The 15,941-nt window shown below is 42.6% G+C and overlaps 1 protein-coding gene across 1 annotated transcript in view; it reads left to right on the forward strand.

The window, feature by feature from the left end:
• The window catches only part of CHL1 (cell adhesion molecule L1 like), a 53,614-nt gene that overhangs the window by 15,519 nt on the left and 22,154 nt on the right, over positions 1–15,941 (forward strand). Inside the window, exons 7-14 of the mRNA XM_068408348.1 lie at positions 1,018–1,138; positions 4,169–4,353; positions 10,116–10,247; positions 10,864–11,001; positions 11,685–11,796; positions 12,503–12,669; positions 14,158–14,323; positions 15,469–15,593. Of these exons, the coding sequence (XP_068264449.1) occupies positions 1,018–1,138; positions 4,169–4,353; positions 10,116–10,247; positions 10,864–11,001; positions 11,685–11,796; positions 12,503–12,669; positions 14,158–14,323; positions 15,469–15,593 (1,146 nt within the window). The remainder of the gene's footprint in view (positions 1–1,017; positions 1,139–4,168; positions 4,354–10,115; positions 10,248–10,863; positions 11,002–11,684; positions 11,797–12,502; positions 12,670–14,157; positions 14,324–15,468; positions 15,594–15,941) is intronic.

Below are 15,941 nucleotides of genomic sequence, written 5' to 3' on the forward strand. Positions count from 1 at the left end.
TCAAAGCACTGACCAGTCCTCAGGCCTTGGCCCATGGAGGCTAAGCCTTGTGAGCAGAACAAGCAGGGCTTTTGTGGAGTGACAGACAGTCAAAAGCTGATTTTTCCCTCGGAGAGATGCCTGAACTCCTGTCGCTGCTCAGGAAGGGGCTGCCTGCCTTTGGCAGCAGGAGGTGGAGGGCAGATGGGAAATGTGCGAGCGTATCCAGAGGCACCGAAGTGTTTTGCTGCAGCTCTGAGCACTTGTGACACAGATTCGTAGAGATACAAAGCAAGGGAAGGAAAAAAAAAATTAGAAAATGGTTCAGATAGATACTTTTACCAAATCATCCGTAACTGACTATTTTTGAAGAACTAGTAGCATTTGGGGACTTATTCATTATTGTGCTAATTGTTATTGTGGCGATAACTGGGTTGCCATTTAACTCTATGCATATTTCATCATGAAACCATTGTTTGGCAGGCTGGAACAAATGGTCCGTAGAAATCAAACGCAGGTCAATCTTGTTTTATTATTTTAACAGTCTTCTTTACAAATTGTATTTCCATTACTGTAGATTTAATAATTGTAGCAGGAAGGAACATTCTATGGGATATTCAAGTCAGGAAAGATGGGTTTTCATCTGAGATTTAAAAGATGATGGAGCCAATGCAGGAGGAAGGTGCTAGGAAAGATGGTGCACCCCAGAAGGTCAGCAATTGAGAAGACCAGCCTACCAAGACTGGCTGAGGTGTAGGAGAGAAGGGGCCAGTGCTTGGAAAGCAGGACATGAAACTGTAGGAAAAGGGGCTTCACCAGTAGTGCTGCCTGTTGTTATTACTGTAGCCATCTTCTGACTGTAAGCAGGAGAAATAGGAGAGTCCTGGATTGGTCTCAAACAGTATAAATAAATAAAAAAGAAAATTTACAAATCAGTGTCCGAAACCATCTGACAGAAGTAATGTTTGTGACATTATTGAAGGATGAGCAAAGGCTCTAAGATTTCGTATCTAACTTTTATTTTATTTTATTTTTTAGCAAATTTTATCAAGGAAAGACAACCCAAACTGCTGATCCCTCCTGAATCTGCTGGCAGTAGCTCATCAGTCACTGTCATCAAGGGAGGTGTCCTGCTACTCGAATGTATTGCTGAAGGGCTGTGAGTAATGCACAATACTGCACAAACTTAATCACCTTTTGAGATAGAATGGAGGAAAGAAAGCACTGTGTTAAAAATGATACAACTAGAACTGAACATACCTACCTGCCCAAACATTTTAAAATTGAAACTCGGTATAGAGTTTTTCTAAACTCTGCATACTCCTTGCGAAGCAGGACAGAGCTAGCATGCAACACTCATGTATTTGTTATTGCTGTAGCTTATAAACAAGTAATTAAAATCATTTCGTGGTAAGTATTGATTATTTTTTTTACTGTTATATTAAAAAAAACTGTTATGGAACTTTTTTCAGTAGTACTACTTTTGAGATGTTGAGAAACTAAATAACATCAGAATTCAGCTTCCATGATTTGGCTCACAACCTGTAATGTTTCTTTTCTAGTTTTGCCAGTTCAGTTTTGGTTCAATGCTCAAAAATTATTCAGCATTTTTCCAGGTGTCAGATCTCGGGTTTTGAAAAGCAAAGTTCTTGAGTGACATAATACAAGACACCCACTAAGGAAATGCCCCATTGAGTGACACCAGTGGTCACCTAGCCCAGTTGCAGGGGGAGATGCTGGCCCAGGAGTGCACGTGGTTCTGGCCGCTTTCTGTGGTCCATTTGCCAGCATCCAGAATTTCCATACAAAGGCTGTTCCTTCCATGATGTTCTCACAGATGACAGTATGTCGAGGAACAAAATCCACAGCTATGTGACAATACAGTGAACTGGAGTCAGCTGTATTGGTTTGGTCCTGCTAACTTCAAACTTCATTCCAGTCCCGTGTTTTCTGCTTGGGCCCGTTCCTATGTGTGCCTCCTGGGTGTCTCAAGCTTGTTATTGCTATTAGCATTTACGTTAGAGCACTACTAAAGCTCCAGTCATGGATCTGGCTGTATTACACATGGCAGAATATCTCAATGAGGAGATAATGTAAAAATATAGGGAAGGGTTAAAGTAGATGGTGTGTGATGGGAAATCAGGACAATTTTGTTCCTTATTGTAAATAACACAGGACAAAATAAGGATAAGTAAGGAAAGGGAATGGCTACATAAATGTTACGTGCAGTCCTCACAGTGAAGCTGTGAATGCCTCTCTCAGACCTTGTTACTACTGCAGAAACACGAACAGACATAAGCTCCATTTTGCCCTCAATCCAGTTTTCCAGTTGTTACTGTGTACTTGTAGATGCAATAGTCTGCCCCAGAAGAGTTGCCACCAGAGAAACGGCGAAAATCTCTCCAACCACTAAACCCACAATGAAAGCACAGTCGCTGCTGGTGTATTTGTGATAGAGCTTTTTGTTGAATGGAGACTTAAATCATCGTCTTCTCATGCTGTGTGGCAGAGCTGCAGGTCTAGGGATGCAAACTGTGGTTAGCAGAGAGATAATTCATATTAAAGGCTGGGCAATTATAGCCCCTCTATAAAATTCCCAAATCAGGATATTTATCTGCCTGAACAAACATGTTTAGGGTATTTTGTTTTTCCATGTGGGCTTGAAAGGGCATTGCTCATTTGAGCTGGCAAGATTATGCCTCTGCAGTTGGTTGCCGTTTCAGAGAGAAGGTGAATTACTCGTCTCTATTGGATTCACTCCAAGTATCTGTAGTGAGTTTTAGTTCCCTGTTGCAACACTTCCTTGTCTAATTCACTACCCATCAAGCTAATTCACAGCGCACAAACCTCCACAAGTCCACAGCTATGAGTTTATAGTGTTTTCAAGGTACTTAATAGGCAAATCTTCTTGGAAATACACAAATATGAATTTTCATGTGCAAGGATTAGTATCATGTATAAGAAGAGAACGTAAAAAAGAAGGACGCTGTTTATTTGGAAAAAAAAAATAAAAAAAAAAAGGAAATATTTTTTGTTTCACTCAAAATTTTCCAAGAAACTTTTATTTAAATTATTTTTCAAATAAAAAGGTTTTTTTTGAAGTAGTCGTTTTTAAAAGAAGTAAAAGTACTTCTTTGTTTGATCATCAAACATTTTTCACTGAAACCCTTCGAAAATGCAACATTTAGACCAAAATAAAATGATATTTTTATTTGTTAAAATTCCCATTTTCAGTGGAAAAATGATCAGCTTTGCCTGTCTCTCTGCCAGTCTATCCCACCAAATGTCCCCAAACTGCGCAAGCGGATAGACTGAGCCAGATTTCGAGTGACTACGATCAGGGGCAGCCAACTGCAAAATAAGGAATTAAGTACATTTCCAATGTGTCATTTTTGAAGACTTCTAATCCGAGTCATGACAGTGTCAGGAGGGCATTGCCTCAAAACAACACCATAGCAACACAGAGCCTGACTTTGGTACAAGAGCAGGACAAGGACTCTTGCAGGAAATAACAGGATATTTGCACGGTTGTGCTCACTGCTCGCAGAAAACCATAATTTCTTGGTACCTGGGGCTTTGGGTAGCTTGTGCCCGGGCATTTTGCCACCATAACAGATGGGCACAAGAGTAAGCAGATATGACACTGTGTATGTGCGTCGTGTACGGTGTTGGGGTCGCGAAGGCCAGCTGGGAACGTGCAGACAACAGCCTGTCCTGCGTTTCTGTGTCACTGCCATTTGCTTTCTAAAAACGTAAAGAGCCTTTGCAGCCATCTCCAATGGTTGGCCACCTTTCCAACCAGGCAGGGCACCGAGTGAAGTCACGGTAATGAAGTCTTTACCTCCTTGTCTGTCCTCACGTGCCCTTTGGAGCAGGACGAAATGAGCTCCCTTCCCTCTCCCACAGCCCATGCCAATACGCGTACAAGGAATGCGGCCTCGTGCCGTGGCCTGGTGTTGGCTGTGGAGGATTGATTCATAGGGGTCCTTCAAATCAAGAAGCAGTATAGAATAGTTGTAGTCTACAGCATAACCCTTAGAATAGCCCCAGTGTTTTAAAAGGGCTCAAAAAACACGTCACCTTGCAAACCATACGCGTGAAGTCTGGCGGCTCTGCTAACGTGAAGCGTTACAGCAGCCTACTAGTCAACTCAAAATCTTCTTTTTATTTTTTTTTTCTTTGCTATTAGCCCAACTCCTCATCTAAGCTGGGTCAAGGTCGCTGGAATCTTGCCAAAGGATGAACCGGAAACAGAAAATTTTGGGAAGGTATTGAAGATAGACCAAGTGACTGCAGCCGATGAAGGAACATACCAGTGCACAGCAAGCAACCCCATGGGAAGAGTGAAGCACGAGTTCCACGTTCATGTGGAAGGTGCTGAGTACATTTGACTATGCTTTTTGGTTTTGAACAGAGAGGTGGTCAAAGGGAAGAATAAGGACCTTTGCTAGTATCACTTGGTGTAATGCATAAATTCAACCAACTCTATACATTTAGGCTAGCCAAGGACCTGCCTTATAGTTTTGGGAAGCTTGCAGAAAGTAGCACCTTTTTTTTTTTTTTAAATAGAATTAATTAATTTCTTTTCCTGAACCATGAAGGCTTTACAAAATGATGAACAGAAGTACAAATACGTGAGCAGATCCAGTACTTAAAGATGTAAGTTAGTCAAGAAGAGGTATCGATGAAATGTCTTGTATTAATCTGAAAGTCAGACTAAAAGATCTAATTATTCTACTTGCTCTTAAAGAATGTGAAAATGGCTATACTGGGCCAGATCAGAGGTGTGTTTAGCTCAATTTCGTTTCTTTGGCTTCCACCAAAAGTGAATGCCTAGGGAGGATTTGTAAAAACTCAGTGAGCAAATGTGATATGATCCCTCTCGTCCCCTCCGTCACCTTGCTATCATTTTTGTATAGGGACAGTCTGAGCTAGGAGTGGTTTCTATAGCCCCTGAAAAGTGTCATAAAAAATTATGAAACAAAGTAAAAAAACACCACTTTTTCCTAGTTCTTAACAGTTTAAAAAAATCAAAATATGACCCGTTTTGTCATCCCACTGAGTATCAAGGCTCATTCCCACCTTAGCCTGTGCACTTGGAAGGATGACCAATACTGTATTAGCAGCGTTCATAAATAGTCTTAGGGTTACACTCGTGCATGTCGTCCCTTCTCTCACTCCTGGACCCTGAAGGTGTGAGCCCTTCACACGAGGGAGGTGCAGATACTCTTTTCCAGGAGCAAAGCAGAACTCCAATGAGACTTAGCAGAGACAAGAGAGCCCTGCAGAAGTATCGCTGCCGCTGCAGCTCTTTCAGCAATGCTGCCAGTAAATAGCTACAGAACGAGAATCCCGAAGCTGAAACCTTGCTGAAAACATTCTCTTTACTGATGAAAAATGCTCCAGCCTCTGCTCTGCAGAGTGGGGGAAAAAAAAACCAAACCAAAAAATCACAGGCAGTATTAAACTGTCGGAGTCTGCCAACTGCTTCATTTTAATCTGTGCTTCTCCTCACTCCGTGGGCACAAGGAGTCCTGGCAGGAGGACAGGCGCTTCCAGCTACCTGCTCTGTATTTACTCGTTGCCTGTGGAAGAGCCTTTTCTCCCAGTGTGTGATGAATCGCCCCCATTCACTGGACACAACCTTGTGTCTCACAGTCGTCTTTCCCTTCCTGGAACTGTGGCAGAGGGGGATACCAGGGCATGGCAAGTTTTCAGCTGCGATGGAGGGGAAGTGCCGACTCCTAGAAATCATTCCAGATGGTTTGGATGGATGGTTCTCTGCTGTAGCTGAATATTTTAACAATCTGGCTATGATTTTCTCGGCTGTAAAAACTGAATCCTTCAAAGAAATTGCAGGAGCTGCAAAAACTAAAATACCAGAGAAATAACATTAATTAAGCAGTTCAGAATATTGACCCCCTTCTCCCCTGGTCTCTAGAGGGAGGAAAGCTTTCGGCAAATTGGTGTTCCTGCTCATTAACAAACAAGTACATTAAAAAAAAAAAAAGAAAAAAAGGAGGAAATAATCCCACTGTAGCCATTGCCATGTAAAAAATGCTTTTGCAGTTGCTATTAAATTAATTTTCTGTATGTGTATTTGCTGTCACTAGCAGGAATTCTTCCTATTAGGAGCCACCTCACATGTAGGGTATCAAGGTAAAATTGAGCCCAAACACTGTCGTCTTCTAGATTTTCTAACCAGAAAATGTCACCACCATTAATCAGAGATGGGCATGTTCGTCATTCCTATGGCAACTCCTGAGTGCACACTCAAGGGCAGATCTTGAGTTGGTGGAAGTGAGCATTAGTTTCAGTAGGTTTCAGGGAGGTTATGCTGACGTAGGGCATCCTCACACCTGCCAGGCTCTTCTCAAAGGATGCACGCAGGGAGAAGAAAATTAAACATGGAAGAAAAATTATCTCAATTATTAACCACCATCCATTCTCAATGTAGTACTGGTGTATAAATCAGGATTTTGCCATCTTTTCTGCACTATGTGATATTTTCTGTTCTTCGTTCTGGTATTTGAGGATCTCAAAGCAATACCCCAGCCTTCTAAATGACAGTCTTAATTAATGATATTTGCATGCAGCCCACTTATTAAGCCTACAGGAGTCTGAGGGCAAAGATTGGCAATTATTACCAAGCATATGAAAATATTCAGCTAGCAAATTGCTTGACTGAGCATTTTAATCTCTCTTTGCAAGGGAAGATGTAGCCTGGAACACTGGAGCAGGCACAAAACCCCAATGTTATTAGAATGAGAGAGAATTATTAAAAAAAAAAAAAAAAAAAGGCAAAGCAAACCCACAAATTGTCTTGACTTCAAATGTTTGTTTATTTGGTTGTTTTATATAATCCCCAAAGCCCAATATAAAATGTACATATAACCTCAAAATCTTGTCACTATCACAGCGCCCAATCTGATGGTACCTTGATCTTGACTGGGGCTCCTAGGCTGTGTTTAATAGAAATAATTATTACAATATAATGATTAATTATACTAATGATAGAATAGCTAAGGGCCTTTGCAGTTATGTCTTGTAATGCTTTCATTACTCAGCTAGAGAAAAATAAAATAGGTGAAACTAATATGAGGCAGAAACATGGCTGGTTGTTCTAATCAGGCTCAAACTGTAGTTCTGTGTTTCACTGGAAAACTGCTTCAACTGGGATGCAGACCCCAAGGTGGTGACTGCCTCTGAAGCTGCAGACGATATCCCCAAAGTGGGATGGATTGCCAGTGCTTGGGAAGATGGGAGGATAATTTGAAATGGTCTTGTCAGATTGGGAAAACGGTCTGGAATAAAAAGGATGGGCTTCAGTAAGCACAAGCGCAAAGCAATTCTCGTCAGGCAGCACTAATTGGTTTCATAAGCGCAGGATGGAAAATGTCTGGTTAGGCTAGTCTGGAGGTTGTACTGGATTGCAAGCTGAACACGACTTGGAAATGTTAGTCTTGCAGAAAAAGCAAAACTCATCTTGGAAAGTATAAAGAAAAGTGTTGTTTTAAGAGAGACTTCACTGAGAACAGATAAGGCTTCACGTAACACAACCAGTTTTACACTGTGTGCTTCATCAAGGCTGGAGTTAAGACAGTTCGGGAGAAAGCAGCAAGTGTAGCCACAGAGTTCCCAGGCATGGCATTTGAGGAAAAATTGATAGGTATGTTTAATTTAGGAAAGAATGAACCTGAGGAATGCATAGCAGCCTTCAGATGCACCGAAGTTTCTTCACAGTAGGTAGTAACAAGCAGCTCCCTTAGTTCCCTGGGGATAACGCAAGGTTGCAGCAAGGCAGAAGCTGGTTAGACATTGAAAATTTGTTCTAGTTCTAGACTGCACGGGAGGCTGTGAAGGTTTGGATCCATCGGAGGAGTTTTAGGTGTAGATGATCCTGCGTGGCTGCAGAAGGATGGACTAGATGCCCATTTTAGACCCCTTCTATTTTTGGATCTGTTACTGTATTTCCATAACGGCATAAATCTCTTAATCAGGAGCCCCACATTTATAACTTTAACCAAGAAGAATATATTATGCCATGAAATATCTGCCATACCATATTGCTCATGCAGATTGTTTGACTGTCCAACCACTGTTTTTTGTAGTTGCTAAAAAATATGTGTATATTTTATTATTCTTATATTTTATATACTTATGAGTAGTATAGCATATCTGCCACACAGAAAAGAGGTTCTTCAGCCTTTCTGTGAAATTACATTTCATACTTGACAAAATCTCATTGCCTGTGGCTTTGCAGCTGCCTCACTTTCTTGGGGCAACCACAGCAATGAGAAAGGAAAGCAGTGGTATGATGTATCTGCAGCTCACTTCCAGAGTGTATGCACAGATGAAAATAGGAAGGGACCTGTGGGGTGGTTTGTATTCGGTCTGTGCTTGCTGTCTCACCTCCTCCAAAACGAGGAAATACCCTGTCTCAAGTACTGTGTTTGTGGCATACTTAGTGAAAAAAAAATTCATCAAGGCTGTTCCAAACCTTTACACCTCCATGCCTTTGACCTATCTTTTTCTGATGAAAGCATGATGTATATGAGAGAGAGAAGGAAAAAGATCTGCAAAACCAAAATGTTCTGCAGCTTGCAGAGTTTTTTCCTGGAGCCAAATACAAGGAAGCATAACAAGTATGGTCACGTCACACACTGCACTATGGGAGGGCAACCAGCACCGTGGTGAGGAAGGCAGTGGAAGTCTGTACTGTGTGAAGGAAATGCAAAGACGTTATAATTTTAGATAAGCTTCTATTTCTTGAATTTCACTTCAGTCTTTGGCTGTTACTTAACAATGTCTTTTCATGGATGCTCTACTGTGAAAATGGTGGACTTTGTGTAGAAGCTCGTGTATCACACTTCAGGGGTGTTTTTTTAATATATCTGTGTGAATATGAGCAATGGCGCTTTGTTTTAGCATATCACACTGATAACATCTGGAGATGTATTACCAGGCAACAGCTCTGTTAATCTTCAAAGCGTTTTATAAGCATTAACTAATGAATCCTCCTGTTTCCCATACATTAGCTCATCGTTTTCAAATAGGGAAAGCAGCCCAGTGATCTGCCCAGCACATGCAGAAGAGGTAGTGTCAGGTCTGGAATTAAAATTTGGAAGTTTGCTGCTTCTCAGGGAGAGATAATGATGAATTCAGGGACGTGTTTTGGATTGAGCTGCCGATTGAAGGGTAGGCAGGCTCAGGGACCTGCATTCAGTCTATAGAGAACAAAGCATTCATCAGATTAATGTGGGGTTTTTTTCCCCTCCTTGCTTCCCTTCCCTCCCTTATGATTGTATTTTTCCAACGAGGTTTGGGTACCTGATGCTCAGGGGCTGCTCTGCAGAGAGGGTTTCCCCTGAGCTAGCCCAGTTTCTCTGGCAGTGCTGGGAAAGAGGAGAGCACGGGGAATGCAGCAGCACACTGCTGCTCCTCTACCACCACCCTGTGGGCAGCCTCTCTGCATCACTCCTCAGGATGATGGTTCTCTCATCCCCAGTTCTGAGAGAATGTTTCATCATTCCTGAATATGTTATGGATCAGCCTGTCATCTGAACTCGTGATGGAAAACCAGGATATCGAAAAATCACAATGCATTTCCTCGGCACACGTAGACGAGCAGATGGAGGTGCTGCACGCTGTCGTGGAGCTCCACCGCATCGCCGTCCTCGGCCCTGGGCAAGTCAGTGGAAGCTGCTTGCTGGTGCCTAGTGAGGGGGATTTGAGCTGGATGGATATTTGCGTCTTGTCTGAGTTACTGAAGTAGCCTCACTTCATTTCACAGACCACAACCTCATGTCTGAGGGTCCTTGTGAAAATGCCGACCCGTTCGGGTTTACCTCCTTCCCCAGCCTCCCACCTCCCCTTTGCATTTGTTTTCCACTTGGATAAACCCTGCCCATTCCCTACACTCTCTCCCTGCCACTCGCGTTTCAAAAGTCTGAAGGACAGTAACTGATGTGTGCTGATGCTAATTTTACGTTTCGTGCCATCGGGTTGCAAGCAAAGCGTGCTGCCAGGAGCTGGCTGGGAACTGTTGGCAGCGTTCGCCATCTTCTGGAGGACCACAGCAACAGCAGGGTTGGACTCGCCGTGCTTCTCATACGTGCTGTGTCCCCTCCTTACAGAGCCTCCTCGCTGGATAAAGGAGCCCCAAAGTGGTGTTTACAGCGTGGGAACGAATCTGGTGCTGCTGTGCGAAGCTATTGGCAACCCAGAGCCAACCACTCAGTGGAAACGCAACGGGATGCCCATCGATAGTAAGTGCAAGGTCCAGCGTCCTCCTTCAGGTGGTGGCTAGGTGGGATGTGCATGTGTTGCACCCAGTTAGAGGGAACACACAAATCCTAATGCGCTGAGTGATGTCTGGTTTGACATCTATTTAGACATGAATGAATATTTATTTACTTAGTAAAGCTAATGTTTAAATGTGATCGTGAAGAGAGTAGGGGTGAAAGCTGCAGGGCTGTAGAGTGGTGGTACCCGTGAGTTACTGCCTGTGCCTCACCCTATAACAGCCCCATCTTTTGGGGATCTAGGATAGCTTATATTTATTGAGGGCTACTGGTCTTTGTGCTTCTGAATAAGCAGAAGTGACTGTGTGGCTGGGAGCACAGGCCCTGCTCCCTGGTGTAGCTACCATTTTCAAAAGTCTATGTGGGGATTTTACTGGAAATTGGTGCTCCAGAGCACTTGCTTTAGGCCACAGGACTGCTGGCAAAGGCAGTGCTCTGCAACTTGCTCTCCAGCTGTTGCGCAAGGTCCTGGTGTGGTCCTGAAGATGTGCGTTGCCTTTGACTTTCAAGCAATGAGAAGAGACTGAACTCCACAGTCATGGTGTTTTCTCCATCTCCTGATGTATCTGGGTCTTTCCAGGTAGGACCTTCAGAGGGAGGATCTCTGCCAGAGAGATCAGCCTTACCAACCTTCAGCTGCAGGACAGTGCTGTGTTCCAGTGCGAGGCCAGCAACAAGCATGGCACCATCCTGGCCAGCGCCAACGTGAATGTCCTCAGTGAGTACCCTGCCAGCCTTTCCTCTTCATGAGAAAAGATCTCACTGGAGTGTCCCATTCTGCTGACTGGATGCTTCACAACAGCTTGGGGATTGTAACCATGTCGTTGTTCTTTTGCATCAGCCCCACGTTTTAAGAAATACGTTGTCCAAACTAATGCAGCAAGCCTTATCATGGGCAATATTATATGCTTAGCATAAGTGCTCATGAGCTTTGATATATTCTTTATTTAAAAACATTGTGGTTGGGGTCAAAACCTTTTGAATTCAAATGTACTAAAACCCCTGGGGGCTGAATTGTGGCCACAACTCTGTTTTTGAATTAAGTGTGTTGTTAATCTTTAATTTCAGTTGTGATGCTCAGCCTGTTCTTTGAAGAAAGGGAGTGATGGGAATTCATTTAATAAAAGAGATCTCTAGAGGAAGCAGAACTGGGTCTGTTTTCTCTCCTGGAGCACATTGATGTTTCATGTTCTGCCATGTCCAGCAGTCAACCACTGTTGTCTTTATCAGTGAAGCTCATGAGAGCTCAGTTGCTCAGTGCAACTGGTTCCAAAAGGCAGAGAAATTCCCATTAAGCAGCTAAGCCTTGGACCTTTGCTGGAAAAGGGGCTGATGCAGGGACAGTATTTACATTCCCAGTTCTGAAATGCAGTGCTGCTCATTTTGCATTCTCTTCTGCAGATATTGCTCCCTTAATACTGACCTCAGATGGTGAAAACTATGCCACAGTTGTGGGGTACAGTGCCTTCCTGCACTGTGACATTTTCGCCTCGCCTGCAGCAGATATTAGATGGTAAGCCACTGAGAACGGATGTTTTCATGTGGAACAAGTTCATACAGACTCCCCAAATGTTGAAAAATGTGCTGGTTATTATGTCTATGGAGTTAAAATTAGAAATCTGTAACAAAACTGTATATAATATAAGTATTCTGTGTTTACATGCACTTTCAAGAACCCTGAAGAACTGGTTTGTAAAAAAAGGTTAATGAAAGTCCTCATTACCTGTGTGAGAGAAGTGCTGGGATATTCATTAAACCAAGCCATGCTGTGTCTAGCCAAATGCTGCTACAGCTTCATCGGCCTTAGTTTAATATTGGCAACTTTTTAAGTTTGGACACATTATTGAGGTGGGAACGTGGTGACTTGCAGAGAGTGTTTACCTGGAAATGGTTCCGTACAGTTGGAAGTCACAGGATTGTCATAGCGCTTGACAGGTGCAATAAAATTGCAGGTGACAGCTATGGATTAAACACTCAGCCAGACTCATTTAAAGACCTTGCTGGATGCTGTCAGTGTGGTTTTAGTTTGCAGGAAGCTTATGTCCCTTTACAATTTGCTGCACGTGGGTAAAGCAACTTGCTAATCTTGACTTGATTGCTCAGGGGCAGAGCTGAGACCAGCTCCCAAAACGCCCGTGTCCCCTGCAATATCTGCTAACCATGAAATAACAGTTCCTGCAGCCCTAGAAATAACCTGTAACTGTTATTATCCTCTTTAGGACTAAGGATGACAGCATAGAGCCACTTTCAACATTACGCTATGAGTTAAATAAGAATGGCACCCTGGAGATCAAAGAGACAAGGAAAGAAGACTCGGGATCGTACGCTTGCTGGGCTGCAAACTCTGTTGGAAGAAGAGCAATCACTGCTAATCTGGATATAAGAGGTAATGTCTCAAGAATGGAAAGGCCTTTGATATCTATATTTACAAATTTTCAGTAAATAACTAAGTAGTAAATAGTCCAAGATACAGATTTATTCTGTAAGACTATAAGTTCTCTGTATACTAAGACCCAAAATTGTCTCCATTTTTCTGTGCGATTTCTCCATGCTCATACGTGACGTTTACTTTCTTCTTGACACTTCCAGAAGCTGCACAAGCCACCAAAAATTTGCAGTTTACTTCCCAGATCCGTTAACTTTATTATCTGGAAAGGATTTTCCCTCCTTCTTGCCATCAGCCCTGTTGCACTCAGAGCAGGTTCTTGGGTGGCCCTTGGGAGCCCAGAGCCCTCCCTGAGCTCGTGGGCTCCTCGCTGAGCCAGCCAGGGTCCCTGCATCTCCCCCAGCTTGGGGCTTCCTCCTTCCCTAAAGCTACTTCCCATCTGTTGGTCAGCAGGTACATCCCAAACTGAATTAACGTCCACAGCAAACGCCAAGCATGTTGCAGCAGGATGAGTTAGGGGATGCTGCTGGTTTGAGGGCTTTGCAGTGAGCCTTTGCCCGATTATCAACTTGACAAATAGTTGTAAATAGATAAAAAAATTACTGAAATGCGTTTACTCGTACATTTCAGATACATACCTTGTGCTCTAATTCTGTTTTAGGGGATTTGTGTGGTTGGATGGGCAGGAGAGTTTCCCCTGGCAGGGTGATGGCAGCTTCTGTTGCGCACACAGGTTGGAGTTAGTGGGTTGCATACACATTTACTTAGGATTCAGGGCTTGCCAATAAAAAAAAACCTTAAATACTCAATTAGCAAAGTCCTCAAAAGGGCTCTTGGATGCAGGTTTGTTGTGACAAACTTGAGGAAGAAACACTCTTTTCTTTGTTCTATTTCCACCCACTCCCTTTGCTTTGTAAATTTTACAGTGGTAATAAACATGAAAATGTACAATGAAATTCTCACAGAGCAACGTTTCACTGTAAAAAGAAATTCAGCAAGTGCTTTCTTCTTACTTATTCATCTGTTTCTGCATTCAGATTAGAGTCAATTAAAAGAACAAACTTGATTGCAATAATTTTTTCTCACTTGACTTTAATAAGCTTGTAATTTTTGTTGGATTGTTGCCAAAGCCTATTTCAAATGGCAATTGGACATAAAAATCATATCCAAACTTATTTTATCATCCATTTCATGACAGTCTGCTAACAAGGATTTTCACCTGTTACTTTTTTTTTGTGGGTATTTTTTTTTTTCTGGAGCTCTTTGCTTTGGAGTAAAATTAAAAAAGAAATTTTCAAGATAGAAAATTAAATCTTGGGAAATATCTATTTCAAAAACAACCATCCTTCACTTGAAATGTTTTTACATATAGCAAAACCAGACATGATCATTGCTGCTAAGGTTGATTTTTATATATAAAGTGCCTGGTGAAAATTTGCTGTAATAGTCTCTCTCTCCTAGTCAAAGTGTTTTTCTGTGATCAATCAGATGCTACAAAACTTGTTGTTACTCCGAAGAACCCCCGAGTGTTGAAATCACATTCAATATTATTGAAATGTCAGTCTGAGTATGATTCACACTTGAAACACAGTTTCAAATTATTCTGGAGGAAAGAAGGAGATGAGGTGCCAGTCAACAGCACGGACGATGGCAGGTGAGCAGGGAAGAGACAAGAGTTTTCTTGATCTCAGCTGAATAATGCTGTATGGTGCAGGAATATGAGCTTCAATAAACATGAGACTTAATAGCTTGAAATGCAAATTTATGTCTGCAAGAATTGTGACTAGATCTGCGTTTTATATACGTATAAATGTAAATGCATCAATATGAGTTTTGAGCCATGGCTGGCAAATGATTTTGTTTTTATTAACTCTCTCACCATCATGGCAGAATATTGCATAAATGTTGGTTCAACCCAAAAATACAGCCCTGGCCCCAGTGCAGCCAACTGGGGTTTTGTTTCTCCATTTCAGTGGAACTGGTGTTTTCCTGTGTTTCACATCTGTTCGGCCGAAGCAAAGCCCTTGCAATGTTGAAGTGAATGGAAAACAGGTTTCTGGGATTCTGCCTAAAATCATACACATTAAAAGCGATGAGATTTTCCTACGTATGAGTTTAGGACTTGCAAGTGCAAGCTGAATTTTGCCCTACTCTTGTGTTTCCATTGACCTTAAGGGGATGGAGCTCAGCCTTTATTCCATGTGAAGGGTCCCACAGTGGGCCATCAGATGGCTTTGTTAATCACCACAGAAGAGAGATGATTTCCTAAATACCGCAGTTCTGGAGAGGCTGGAGATCCTGCTGAGGCCATGTAGTATGAGGAGATAGTGCCAAGCAAATGCCATGTCTGCAACAGAGCCCGTGTGCCTGGGTTAATGCCAGCTTCCCCTGGTGCATCGGACATTGCAGGAGCGGGCTGGGAATGCTCGGTTTTACTCAACCTTTCCAAAAATTCGGACATCAAGGCCGTGTATTTGCCTCATTAACAATGTGCCAAAATCTTGTGTTCCAGACACTCAGCTGATGCATATCAATGTGGCTCTTTTCAGACCAAGAGAGACATACCAACTTCCAGCCATGGAGGCTAAATTGCTCCAAAATACAAATAATAGTCCACAGCACTGTGTACAATACAACTACAATTACGTTTTAAAGTCATAGGTCTAACGTGCAATTATGTTATCCAAAATGTCCTGGGTTTTTTTGTGAACAGTGTTTCGGAGAACAAGTGTCTGTCATATGCTTATCTCACAGATTTTTCTCTTCCTTATTTGTACTTGCCTTTGGTTTGCCCCATAGGATAATCCTGGACAGGGATACACTGTTCATATCAAGTGTGACACCAGAGGACCAAGGAGTTTACACGTGTGTGGCGAGCACTTCCCTGGACAGCGTCACCGCCGAGTCACGGTTGATTGTTCTTGGTAAGAGGATATTTTCCTGCTGTGCAGACAGCTCCGTGCGGTACATAATGCCATTGCAGCACTTTTGCTTATTTGCCTCTTTTGCCCACTTCAGTTACGGAGCCTCAATAACCCAGTTTCACAGAGGTGCAATGTACCTCTTGCTTGTTAACCTCAGTTGTGCTATCCTTGTATCTCCTGGAATGGGGATGCTGATGTAAACTTTTCATTTATATTTAATCTTTGCTATACCTAAGAGTATAGCAGCCTTTTTTCTCAGTTCAGGAGTCACCCACAGTGGCTGTAGGAGCTTGCCCAGGCTGGAAGGTGTAATAGCATATTAAGAATGGCTCTGCTTTGAAGTCCTTG

Source organism: Nyctibius grandis, chromosome 10, assembly GCF_013368605.1.
Source record: "Nyctibius grandis isolate bNycGra1 chromosome 10, bNycGra1.pri, whole genome shotgun sequence".
NCBI classification, from domain to species: domain Eukaryota; kingdom Metazoa; phylum Chordata; class Aves; order Nyctibiiformes; family Nyctibiidae; genus Nyctibius; species Nyctibius grandis.